The sequence below is a fragment of the Oncorhynchus masou genome, chromosome 2 (genome assembly GCF_036934945.1).
Source record: "Oncorhynchus masou masou isolate Uvic2021 chromosome 2, UVic_Omas_1.1, whole genome shotgun sequence".
Taxonomy (NCBI): Eukaryota; Metazoa; Chordata; class Actinopteri; order Salmoniformes; family Salmonidae; genus Oncorhynchus; species Oncorhynchus masou.
The window spans coordinates 1,514,756-1,528,232 of NC_088213.1; the positions used below are offsets into that span (position 1 = coordinate 1,514,756).

General features: G+C 41.4%; 1 protein-coding gene across 2 annotated transcripts; it reads right to left on the minus strand.

The window, feature by feature from the left end:
• Positions 1-7,279: 7,279 nt before the first annotated feature.
• LOC135553221 (COUP transcription factor 2-like) lies at positions 7,280-10,991 on the minus strand. 2 transcript variants are annotated; one of them, XM_064985404.1, is made up of 3 exons: positions 10,511-10,991; positions 9,244-9,771; positions 7,280-7,554 (listed from the first exon to the last, which is right to left on the minus strand). In XM_064985404.1, the coding sequence occupies exons 1-3, from the start codon at positions 10,974-10,976 to the stop codon at positions 7,280-7,282; spliced, it is 1,269 nt and encodes a 422-aa protein (XP_064841476.1). In that variant the 5' UTR covers positions 10,977-10,991. The 2 variants fall into 2 exon arrangements, with proteins under 2 accessions (XP_064841476.1, XP_064841471.1); XM_064985399.1 differs by having other exon boundaries at positions 10,499-10,989.
• Between the last annotated feature and the right edge of the window lie 2,486 nt (positions 10,992-13,477).

A 13,477-nucleotide genomic window follows, 5' to 3' on the forward strand; every position in this document is an offset into this window, starting at 1 on the left:
AATAGGTCTGATTTAATTGTTCGTCTGAAATATATAAAACAAATTACTGGGTTGAATTTGCGTGAATTTGTATTTGAGAAAAATCGATCATGTTTGAATAGAATAAAATATGTTGAGTTTGGATTGAAAAATGTAAATTAAACAGAATTGAAATAATCACACCATCTATGTAATGTTACCGTAAAATTCAAAGAAAAACTTTAATCCATAAACAAGTTGTGGAGTTTAGAAGGTGAACAGATTGCATTATATTTGCTCACAGATTACATTAAATTACGCAGTTACAGCCTGACAACTATAACTGTAATTACATATAGTTAAACAATACTAGTGACTCAATTTAATAATGACAATTTCCTTCCTTTATAATTCAATAATTGTCTCAAGATAGAAAATCCTACTATACACCTAGGTCACTATCTTTATTGATAGGTATATTCCTCTAGTTTTTACCTAGGTCACTATCTTTATTGATTATCTATTCTTCTAGTATACACCTAGGTCACTATCTTTATTGATTATCTATTCTTCTAGTATACACCTAGGTCACTATCTTTATTGATTATATATTCTTCTAGTATACACCTAGGTCACTATCTTTATTGATTATCTATTCTTCTAGTATACACCTAGGTCACTATCTTTATTGATTATCTATTCTTCTAGTATACACCTAGGTCACTATCTTTATTGATTATATATTCTTCTAGTATACACCTAGGTCACTATCTTTATTGATTATATATTCTTCTAGTATACACCTAGGTCACTATCTTTATTGATTATCTATTCTTCTAGTATACACCTAGGTCACTATCTTTATTGATTATATATTATTCTAGTATACACCTAGGTCACTATCTTTATTGATTATCTATTCTTCTAGTATGCACCTGGGTCACTAGCTTTGTGATAGGTCTATTCATCAAAAGGGAGAACAATAAACCATTTCCTTGGGATGTAACAATTGAAATTTGAATAAATCCTAACTCAATACATTTTGAGGATGAGGCTGTAGAAATTCAGCGGGTAAACTGCTAAGGTGTTCCATCTCTTTAAACGTGTATTCACTCCGTCTATTATATTCATAGTCCTCCAACTCCAATCAGATAAAACGACAGTCAATATAACTACAATTGGAATTTCTAAACTATACTCCTATAAATATTATAGGCCTGAAGTTTTGAACCTGCTACGCCGCATTCCTGGAATTGGCCGTTTGACAACTAAAGTTCAAAGGTCATGAAGAAAATAGACTTCAAAAGAGGATTTCGAGTTGAGGTATGGGGTGATGTGGGTATTAGCTAACATCTTATCATCTATTTGACACATTTATCTAAACTGTCTTTAGAAGAAAGTAAGCCTATGACATCAACAGTTTGGGTCAACACCTGAAAATGAAAGCAATTTATAACACAAAAATAAAAATTTCATTCTGAGAATAACATTGCAGATCTCTTAAATATTTTTATTAAATACAAATGGCGCATGTTTATTTTGTATTTTATAAACGATCAACTATAATCAAATCACCGCAAAATGAAAGTTTACATTACAATGAATCGAAAGGATTTTGGCCTCAGTGGCGGTGTTAGTGCCGTGACGGTAACCTATAGGTAGCCTCATATATAAAAGCGTAAAATTCCGTATGTTATTGGGCAAATAAAGTGTCTCAAGTTAATAAGGCTATTTATTTTACAAGGTCTTTGCTCTTGCTGCTTTTTAAGGCATCTCATGTGTGGTCTGTCTAAAGTTTAGTGCATTACTAAAATGGCAGCATGACAGTAGCCTCGGACTAATGAGTAGAATTATTATTCTTTCGATTTAAAACTCTAACCACAAACATTAGATAGGCCTACAAGGGTGAATAGGCCTGTTAATTAAAATAAATCAATAAATGAATTATCTTTGAGGTCATATTTTCCTTAAATTTAGACTTGGTTTCCTCTACCGTAATCGCTCCTCTTTCACCCCAGCTGCCAAACTAACCGTGATTCAGATGACCATGCTACCCATGCTAGATTACGGAGACGTCATTAACAGATTGGCAAGTAAGGGTGCTCTCGAGCGGCTAGATATTCTTTACCATTCGGCCAACAGATTTGCCACTAATGCTCCTTATAGGACACATCACTGCGCTCCCTCCTCTGTAAACTGGTCATCTCTGTATACCCGTCGCAAGACCTACTGGTTGACCTAAAACCCCCATAGACCTCACTCCACCCTATCTGAGATATCTACTGCAGCCCTCATCCTTCACATACAACACCCGTTCTGCCAGTCACATTCTGTTAAAGGTCCCCAAAGCACACACATCCCTGGGTCGCTCGTCTTTTCAGTTGGCTGCAGCGAGCGACTGGAATGAGCTGCAACAAACGTTGAAACTAGACAGTTTTATCTCAATCTCTTCATTCAAAGACTCAATCATGAAAACTCTTACTGACAGTCGTGGCTGCTTTGTGTGATGTATTGTTGTCTCTACCTTCTTGCCCTTTGTGCTGTTGTCTGTGCCCAATAATGATTGTACCATGTTTTGTGTTGCTACCATGTTGTGCTGCTGCCATGCTGTGTTGTCCTGTGTTGCTGCCTTGTTATGTTGTTGTCTTAGGTCTCTTATGTAGTATTGCGTTGTCTCTCTTGTCTTGATGTGTGTTTTGTCCTGTATTTATGTTATTTATTCTTATTTTTAATCCCAGCCCCGGTCTCCGCAGGAGGTGGTAGGCCGTCATTGTAAATAAGAATTTGTTCTTAACTGACTTGCCTAGTAAAATAAAGGTTAAATAAAAATAAAATAATAATTCAATGTTGAGACTAATTTAATGTTTTTAGGCTTACAATATCTGATTAGTGCATAGGCGATTATAAAATAGATGTAGGCCAGGTCTAATAGTAGACTTTTAAACGAACAATTAAATGTATATTGTTATTTATAAATCAATATTACATTATGTAGACCTTCAGAAGCTGAACGTTTGTTCAAATAGTGGTGGAAGACTGTCAATGGTATGCCCAAACAGAAAGCTTTCGCCTACCTATAACATATACTACGTATAGGCCAGTGAATGGTGGTAGGCTAAATATTGAGGTATTATTATATTGCGGTCCTGCCGGTTTAACGTCGTGTGATACCGCTCTGAGGGGGCGCTCATTAGGTTGCTGTCCGTGCGCTCATACACGACCCTGCGGGAGCCAATCGTAATCGGCCGCCTGCTCTCACGCCCTGTTGACTAGAGTTTACCTGGCAACGCAACGATTTATAATGGAGATATTTAATAAACCGTGTTAGGCCTATAAACCTGGGCCAAATGTAGACCTAGTTCAGTGTAGATGTTGAAATAAAAAGGGCGTAAATGAGAAATATTTGTCAATAAGCCTTCAAATAGGCCAAAAACAAGAAAATTCCGCCACTCGTCAGCCTCCATCTGGTTAAGTAATGTTTTGTGAACAAAGTTAGACCTAGTACTAGTAAGTTGTCTGTACATTTGAAAGGAAACTATTGTTATTTAGTATTTTTCAGTCATGAAAATACATCTGGGCTATTTTTATCCAAAGCGATATATGTTGTACGACCCATTGACTGCATGATTGCGTTTTGAATACAGTAGCTCTTTATGGTTGGTTGGCTTCTGAAATATCGTAACGTGAAATGGCAGAAACTCCAGTGGATGTTGACACCAGTATGGCGCCAGTCTAAGAAAGAGATTACTGTGATGTAGAACGACAAGTTGGAAGGAACAACTACTGATCACACCAATATCACATTCCACGGACAACACACACACACACACATTAACTAGAGACATTTTAATGAGAAATACCTTTTATTAATAAATCATGATTTATAATTGAATATGGTATGGCAATACTTTGCCACAGTACATCAGAGTGTTGTTTCAAAATCAACAAACATAATTTGTATCAATAAAACATTCACACAAGCACATCAGCTGCAGTCATTTGCAGCAGCCACTGAAAGTATTGAAGGTTACCAATACCCTGCAGTGATGCAGTATATGGCTGAGGAAGTCATTCCCAACCACACTGCTCATTATATCTGATGAATGACCCAGTATTTAGTTGTCCATGTGGAAACCCTAAAAGGTGTATCTTCTTAAGGAGTGAAAATAGCTTTTTCGTATGGACTTTATTTGTTAAGGATGTAGCAACGCAGGCAATCACCACATGAAAGTTACCAGATATATCCTGATAGTTACAATGATGACTTAACTCATTTGAGCTGTAACCTATCTGCCATGGGGATGGTGGTAACATGAATATAGTTCTGCCATGGGGATGGTGGTAACATGAATATAGTTCTGCCAGGGGGATGGTGGTAACATGAATATAGTTCTGCCATGGGGATGGTGGTAACATGAATATAGTTCTGCCAGGGGGATGGTGGTAACATGAATATAGTTCTGCCAGGGGGATGGTGGTAACATGAATATAGTTCTGTCAGGGGGATGGTGGTAACATGAATATAGTTCTGTCAGGGGGATGGTGGTAACATGAATATAGTTCTGCCAGGGGGATGGTGGTAACATGAATATAGTTCTGTCAAGGGGATGGTGGTAACATGAATATAGTTCTGCCAGGGGGATGGTGGTAACATGAATATAGTTCTGTCAAGGGGATGGTGGTAACATGAATATAGTTCTGCCAGGGGGATGGTGGTAACATGAATATAGTTCTGCCAGGGGATGGTGGTAACATGAATATAGTTCTGCCAGGGGGATGGTGGTAACATGAATATAGTTCTGCCAGGGGGGTGGTGGTAACATGAATATAGTTCTGTCAGGGGATGGTGGTAACATGAATATAGTTCTGCCAGGGGGATGGAGGTAAAATGAATATAGTTCTGTCAGGGGGATGGTGGTAACATGAATATAGTTCTGCCAGGGGGATGGTGGTAACATGAATATAGTTCTGCCAGGGGATGGTGGTAACATGAATATAGTTCTGTCAGGGGGATGGTGGTAACATGAATATAGTTCTGCCAGGGGGATGGTGGTAACATGAATATAGTTCTGTCAGGGGGATGGTGGTAACATGAATATAGTTCTGTCAGGGGATGGTGGTAACATGAATATAGTTCTGCCAGGGGGATGGTGGTAACATGAATATAGTTCTGCCAGGGGGATGGTGGTAACATGAATATAGTTCTGCCAGGGGGATGGTGGTAACATGAATATAGTTCTGCCAGGGGGATGGTGGTAACATGAATATAGTTCTGTCAGGGGGATGGTGGTAACATGAATATAGTTCTGTCATGGGGATGGTGGTAACATGAATATAGTTCTGCCAGGGGGATGGAGGTAACATGAATATAGTTCTGTCAGGGGGATGGTGGTAACATGAATATAGTTCTGTCAGGGGGATGGAGGTAACATGAATATAGTTCTGTCAGGGGGTGGTGGTAACATGAATATAGTTCTGTCAGGGGATGGTGGTAACATGAATATAGTTCTGTCAGGGGGATGGTGGTAACATGAATATAGTTCTGTCAGGGGGATGGTGGTAACATGAATATAGTTCTGTCAGGGGATGGTGGTAACATGAATATAGTTCTGTCAGGGGATGGAGGTAACATGAATATAGTTCTGTCAGGGGGATGGTGGTAACATGAATATAGTTCTGTCAGGGGATGGTGGTAACATGAATATAGTTCTGCCAGGGGATGGTGGTAACATGAATATAGTTCTGTCAGGGGATGGTGGTAACATGAATATAGTTCTGTCAGGGGATGGTGGTAACATGAATATAGTTCTGTCAGGGGGATGGTGGTAACATGAATATAGTTCTGTCAGGGGATGGAGGTAACATGAATATAGTTCTGTCAGGGGGATGGTGGTAACATGAATATAGTTCTGTCAGGGGATGGTGGTAACATGAATATAGTTCTGCCAGGGGGATGGTGGTAACATGAATATAGTTCTGCCAGGGGGATGGAGGTAACATGAATATAGTTCTGTCAGGGGGATGGTGGTAACATGAATATAGTTCTGCCAGGGGGATGGTGGTAACATGAATATAGTTCTGCCAGGGGGATGGTGGTAACATGAATATAGTTCTGTCAGGGGATGGTGGTAACATGAATATAGTTCTGTCAGGGGATGGTGGTAACATGAATATAGTTCTGTCAGGGGATGGTGGTAACATGAATATAGTTCTGCCAGGGGGATGGAGGTAACATGAATATAGTTCTGCCAGGGGGATGGAGGTAACATGAACTGGCGATATGGTACACTATACCGGCCAGAACGGAGTCAATAAGGACCACGGGATCCAGACCCAGAACGGAGTCCATAAGGACCATGGGATCGTGACCCAGAACATGTTTTTTTAAACAACATTTTCACATTTAATTGGGTTGGGATTTGAGTCCTGGTATCATATGAACATATAAGACATGGGAAATGTGTAGAATTGCAGGAAATTAGCCTTTCAACTGCTAAGGGCTGTGAACAGTTGAACGGTTTGGGTCGCATGGGTTGTGAAGGTCTGTTACACTGATAAATGACAATATCCATCCAGACCTTTGCCATCTAGGACATCTGTGTGCTCAGATCATCTCTAATAGTATTAGAGTACCCCTGGACTACTGTGTTTATTGAAATATTTAAAGAAACTATTCATGTTTTAGTACCATGTTTGGAGCACATTATAAAAAAAGACATGTATGGACAAAAGACAAAGTCGGAAAAAAACTACAACAATTCCCTTGTCATTTTCTTATCCAGGGTCAAATGGAAAACATTTGTAAAAAATAAAAATCATTAACATGCACAATAAATATACATACAGGGTCAAATAAATACTCTATTTTGTTTCCCAAATCATGATTTGTGAGGAGGATCCCTGTCATTTAATTAGTCTCTTTTCATACTTTAGAACAGTGGTTCCCAACCAGGGGTACTAGGACCCCTGGGGGTACTTGGCCTAACCTCAGGGGTTACTGGAGAAGACTCATGAGACCATAGGCCTGCTAGTAAAATGCACCTGAGTGGGTACTCCAAGGGGACTCCAGGGGGACTCCAGAGGGACTCCAGGGGACTCCAGAGGGACTCCAGAGGGACTCCGGGGGGACTTCAGAGGACTCCAGGGGGACTCCAGGGGACTCCGGGCAGAGTAACATTTAGTTGCTGGTACAGTTACAGATAAAGGTTGTGAACCACTGCTTCAGAATGTTGCCTGTTCCTCTGACAGTATCTAAAGTTCCACCCATAGAACATTCTAGTTCTATGATTCCATTCCTGGTGTGTTCTGGAATGTTCTTATTCTACTGCATCGACATGTAAGGCCAATTAAAACTGCTTCCGGAAAGCAACATATCCCTAATGAGAGTTTCTATTGGTGTTTTTCCGACCAACCGGATGAAGAATAACTGTTCTATAACGGACGAGGAGACGGTGCGTAGAGAGGGCAAACGGAGTAGTAGCTTCCCAAACCGGTTCGGTTGGTTAGGGTACTGGCTCCTGATGTACTCTTCCAGGGCACACTGGGACTTCTCCTGAAGATCGTCCACGTGAGTCACGTCTGACAGACCGCACGCATCTATAAAAACAGAGAATTCAAATCAGAAATCATTATCAATAATATAGGCTTATCTTCTTCGTGTACAATGCAATATTGGCTAATATTAGATCATCAATTAATTACAAATAACACAATGGCAGAGTTTACACAGGCAGCCCAATTCCGTTCTCGTTTTTGCTCTTTTGATTCATCAAATCAGATCTTTAACCAATAATTGAGCAAAATATCAGAATTGGGCCGCTTGTGTAAATCCAGCCAATATGGCATAGACATTTAACGCCTACGGCAATTTTTCGAAATCAATATTAATATAGGCTATTGTTTATACAGTATGTTGTATGCCTATATAGGCCCACTCCAATTTATGAAATCAATTTCACTGCTTTAAAAACAAGACAAAGCAAATTATGCCGTATTTGCTTAACTCAAAATGGCGCTACAGGGGCGTATCAATAGAACATGGCCCTCTCTTTGAATTGAAACGGTTCCGAAATAACATGACAAACAGGCCTATATAACGTACAGCCCTGTCTGCTAAATTAAACGGGTCTATAATAACATGACAAACAGGCTTATATAACATTCAGCCATGTCTGCTAAATTAAACGGGTCTATAATAACATGACAAACAGGCCTATATAACATTCAGCCCTGTCTGCTAAATTAAACGGGTCTATAATAACATGACAAACAGGCCTATATAACGTACCAGGTAGAACCCTCTGTGGAAAGGGTTCTACCTGGAACCAAAGAGGTTCTACCTGGAACAAAATAAAGTTATTCAAAGGGTTCTCCTATGGGGACAGCCGAAGAACCCGTTTAGGTTCTAGATAGCACCCTTTATTCTAAGTGTAGCAGCGCTACAATACAGGAGTGAGTAAAGGGTTATGTCCTAGTTCTACAACACGTGCACAGAACACTGCTCACGGCCTTGCTCTGCGGTGACTAGTCTAATACTATTTGTTTTACAGTCAAGACATCCATCGACTTGAGTTGACAAAATACATGATTTGGTTTCTTTTTTTATAGGACATAAAAAAATAATTGTTCATCTCGCCACCATAAGGCTTTTTAGACTCAGGCCTAGTTGTTTAAATACATTATGGCATTTAAGAAATTCTGCAAAACGAAATTAAATATAGGTAGACTTTTCTTTATTCTTTATTATGAAATATTTCATTTTCTGTCGGTAATGGTTAAGTTGTGTGGCTGATGATAGGTGAATCATTTACATGTCTGTAGGTCATACACCTAACAAAAATAGCCTGTAAAATATTTTGATAATAATCATTGTTATTAGTTTGAAAATAAATCGAATGAATTCAATCAAACGCCAATAATATTATTAATCATATCATATAATTCACAGGGGCCTATATAATAACCATGCTGAATTAATTATTGTAAAAACAAATGTATAAAATCATCATATATTTATATAATTCACGAACGTTGTTGAGTCCAATTGCCTCAATGTTATTGCAGGTATTTATAGTAGACCTGTTACGTTATCACATTCGGCATTCAACTCATAGGATTGGTTGAAAACTGAATTTGAGGGGTAATTGATATACTTCATTTGTGGTGATTTTGGGAACACAACTACAGTTGTTCCTGTTGCCGATGAGTGTGATGCTTGTCTATGTTTAGGGTTGTATTGATACCAGTCATAGTAAACAGCAGTGAAGCATAACGTTGTGTGTTTACCTGAGGTAAAGAGAACTATAGCCTTAATGCAGCTGTACTCGGCTGAGTCAACATGCAGAACCTTCAGCTTCTCCACCTGCTCCTGGAAGATCCGGATATGGTCCATGAAAGACACGACTCTCTCCGCCGACATGGGGGCGGCATGCAGCCCTGCCGCGGCCAGGAGAGGAGCCACATGCACCGGCATTGAGCACTGGGCCGCGTTCAGCACGAACAACTCGCTCCAAGTGAGCCGGAGCAGGGCAACCTGGTCGGTGATCTGGAGGTCGGGGAAGAAGGGGATGTTTCGGGCCCACTCCACCGCCGAGAACAGCATCCGGGCGGCCAGCTCACAGATGTTCTCGATCCCCACGAGGTTGTTGGACTGCATACACTGCGTGCTGTATCTGGATGTGGGGTAGGGCTCGGCTCGCATGAGCAGGGAGATGTATCCAGAAAGGTAGGAGTGGCATTGGAGAGGGTCTCCGTTGGTTATGGAGAACTGACCGTGGTACGGTTGAGTAGGCAGCATCCTCCCTCTCTGAACCGCTGTGATACGAGACAGAGACAGTATTAATGTCTAATAGGTAACGGTGCGTTGGCCTACAAGGTGACATATCAGTATTAATGTCTGGTAGGTAACGGTGCGTTGGCCTACAAGGTGACATATCAGTATTAAAGTCTGGTAGGTAACGGTGCGTTGGCCTACAAGGTGACATATCAGTATTAATGTCTGGTAGGTAACGGTGCGTTGGCCTACAAGGTGACATATCAGTATTAAAGTCTGGTAGGTAACGGTGCGTTGGCCTACAAGGAGAAATATCAGCATTAATGTCTGGTAGGTAACGGTGCGCTGGCCTACAAGGTGACAGATACTATTGGTAAGTATATTGAATAACGGTGTGTCAGTCTGAATACATGCCTACCAATCCTGATGGAACAAAAAGGGTTCTATCGCTTGCTTCATACAAGGTTCTATATTCTATAAAACTCTTTTTTTCTAAGCGTGTAAAAACACACAACCCATTGCCTTTATTCCTCTGAGACAATAAGCTCATGGACAAAAACAGCATGGAGACTATTATTAGGAGCTCAATAATGGAGATTTAACAGTGTTATATTATCGTATAGCCTATCGGAACGACACGTATGAATATGTTGTTATCATGTAGTGAGTATATGAACCTTATCTTTAGAGAATCTGTTTTGGTTTTAAATCATTGGCTTCTAGTGACTACAGCTACAGACTATAGTGACCTAAAGGGAGATGAGAAACAAGCTTGTTTACCTTCTCTCCGCATTCCCACTTTGACACATTTCTTGAGGCGGCAGTACTGGCATTGATTCCTGTGGTGTTGATCAATGGGACAGTTCCTGCTAGCGCGGCAGGTGTAGCCGAGGTTCCGTCTGACGCTCCGTTTGAAGAAGCTCTTACACCCCTCACATGTGAACTGACCATAGTGCTTCCCGCTGGATTTATCCCCGCACACCACACACTCGATCTGCTGAGGCTGTTGTTTGTCCATGGAGTTAGTCGACGTTTGGCTAGTGATAGATTGAGATGTATTGCTTGAATGAGCGCCTTGGGGTGTCTGACGTGTTGAGGGGATATCCAGAGAGGATGTGGGATTGAGGTGTCCCGTTAGGTCGGTAGAGAGGGATAACGGTTCGCCTTGAGAGACCGGGAAAGAGATTCCGTCTTGAGAGTCGCGGGCGACATCTTCCTCGCCGTTTCTCCACGTTACCATTGCCATATCTATCCGTCAATGTTTCCAAAACTTTCCGTTTCGTTGTTACCCCAGTGTGCTGCCCGCGGGTGTCGACAAGTAAAGGAACAAATATATAAATACTAAATTATTGCACCATTGTATTCAGTAATTAAGATGCTTAAAGCATAACAGTATGTAAAGTGCCGGTGGTTGATGAACGCGTGAGAAATCTGACTGAATATAGTTAACCACTCAGCAAATTAAAGTAACATTTCTAAATAGCATAAAACACTCTGTGATGCACCACCAGAAACACAAAGGGAAAAACACACATTAAAACACACAATGCACCCAGTCAAAATCCACACTGTAGTCAAAGCATTCCCTTTTTCAAAATGTGAGTCATTCTCTATTCCCTCTATCCAACCCAGTAAAAGTGTGCTCACTAATCAGACATCCCGTGTTGTAAGGCGGTGACGCAGCAACTACAACTGGGTTAATGAAAACAGCTGCACCGTGGCTCGTGCTATTCCAATGAGTTACAAATGATCGTAAAAAGAAAGACAACGGCGAGAGAAAGCGGATTCTGATGATGGCTGGACGTGTCCTGTAGAATGGGATAATGTGCTTGGACAAAACGGGTGTGCCTCTGACGTCTCCATTGAGCGTGTCAGCCATATAAGGAGCGAGGAAGTCCTTTGGTCCGTGCGCGAATGGAGTAGACCGAGTACCAGGTGGAAACTAGGCCTATTGGTTTGCCGGAATGATTCTTTGTTAGAGTTCTGATTGGTTTTGGAGAGATCGGGGTTCAGAGAGATGAACTAGCATGCCGCACATTCATTGGTGTATTTCTGATAACGCAGCTCTATATCTCCCTGTGTGTCAGTATATATAGCCTACCACTGGGGATTAAACGGCTCTATACAAATGGATACATTGGATGTATGTGATTTATTCGTTGTTTATTGTTATGATATTACATTTAGACAGCATACTGGTTGTAGTACATGTCGTTTCCTCTATTAGGTTGTAACATTGATGAATGGAAACGCTTTTAAGCACCAATAAGAGCAAATGAAAAATAATGAGATATCGCAGTAATCTGATGCCCCCTAGCGGTAGAGCGGGTTTGTTGGTCGGTAATCTGTTTCCCCCCTTGTAACTCTTAAAAACGGCAAACTATTTACGAGCAAATGTGAGTTATCCAGGGCTATCTTCTAAGGTTGGGATTACAACTCTATGAGGGGAAATGGCACAGTGGCAAACACCATACATCTCTCTAGTAACGTGAGATTTTAGTGTACTCATATGAGTATATATTTTTCAGTTCCATATTCATCTTTTCAGCTCACAGAGTTGACTGATGACCTATATATTACCCCAAGGCTGTCACTGCTCGTTCTTCAGCAGCCCAGCCTGCTGTATTAGAAAGCATCCACCAAGATGTGAATGGTGTTTCTCTGTTGTGACTTACTGTAGTAGCTAAATACTATTGGTGTTAACTGTAGTCAACTACACACAGTAATTACATGTCCCAGACCAATCAGGGGCTCTACTTGTTGAGAGAGCACCAAGCAGATGTCCCAGACCAATCAGGGGCTCTACTTGCTGAGATAACACCAAGCAGATGTCCCAGACCAATCAGGGGCTCTACTTGCTGAGAGAGCACCAGGCAGATGTCCCAGACCAATCAGGGGCTCTACTTGCTGAGAGAGCACCAGGCAGATGTCCTAGACCAATCAGGGGCTCTACTTGTTGAGAGATCACCAGGCAGATGTCCCAGACCAATCAGGGGCTCTACTTGTTGGGAGAGCTCCAAGCAGATATCCCAGACCAATCTGGGGCTCTACTTGTTGAGAGATCACCAGGCAGATGTCCCAGACCAATCAGGGGCTCTACTTGCTGCTGAGAGATCACTAGGCAGATGTCCCAGACCAATCAGGGGCTCTACTTGTTAAGAGAGCACCAAGCAGATGTCCCAGACCAATATGGGGCTCTACTTGTTGAGAGAGCACCAAGCAGATGTCCCAGACCAATCAGGGGCTCTACTTGTTGAGAGAGCACCAAGCAGATGTCCCAGACCAATCAGGGGCTCTACTTGTTGAGAGAGCACCAAGCAGATGTCCCAGACCAATCTGGGGCTCTACTTGTTGAGAGATCACCAGGCAGATGTCCCAGACCAATCTGTGGCTCTACTTGTTGAGAGAGCACCAAGCAGATGTCCCAGACCAATCTGTGGCTCTACTTGTTGAGAGAGCACCAAGCAGATGTCCCAGACCAATCAGGGGCTCTACTTGTTGAGAGATCACCAGGCAGATGTCCCAGACCAATCAGGGGCTCTACTTGCTGCTGAGAGATCACTAGGCAGATGTCCCAGACCAATCAAAGGGAGGTTTAACATCAAATGTTCCATTGGTATGGAGATTACTATCTTGTCGGTAGCAGCAGCTTAAACCTCTCCATCTCTCTATTTTCAATTCAATTGAAAGGACTTTATTGGCTTGGGAAAAATATGTTGGCTTTGCCAAAGCAAATGGAATAGACAA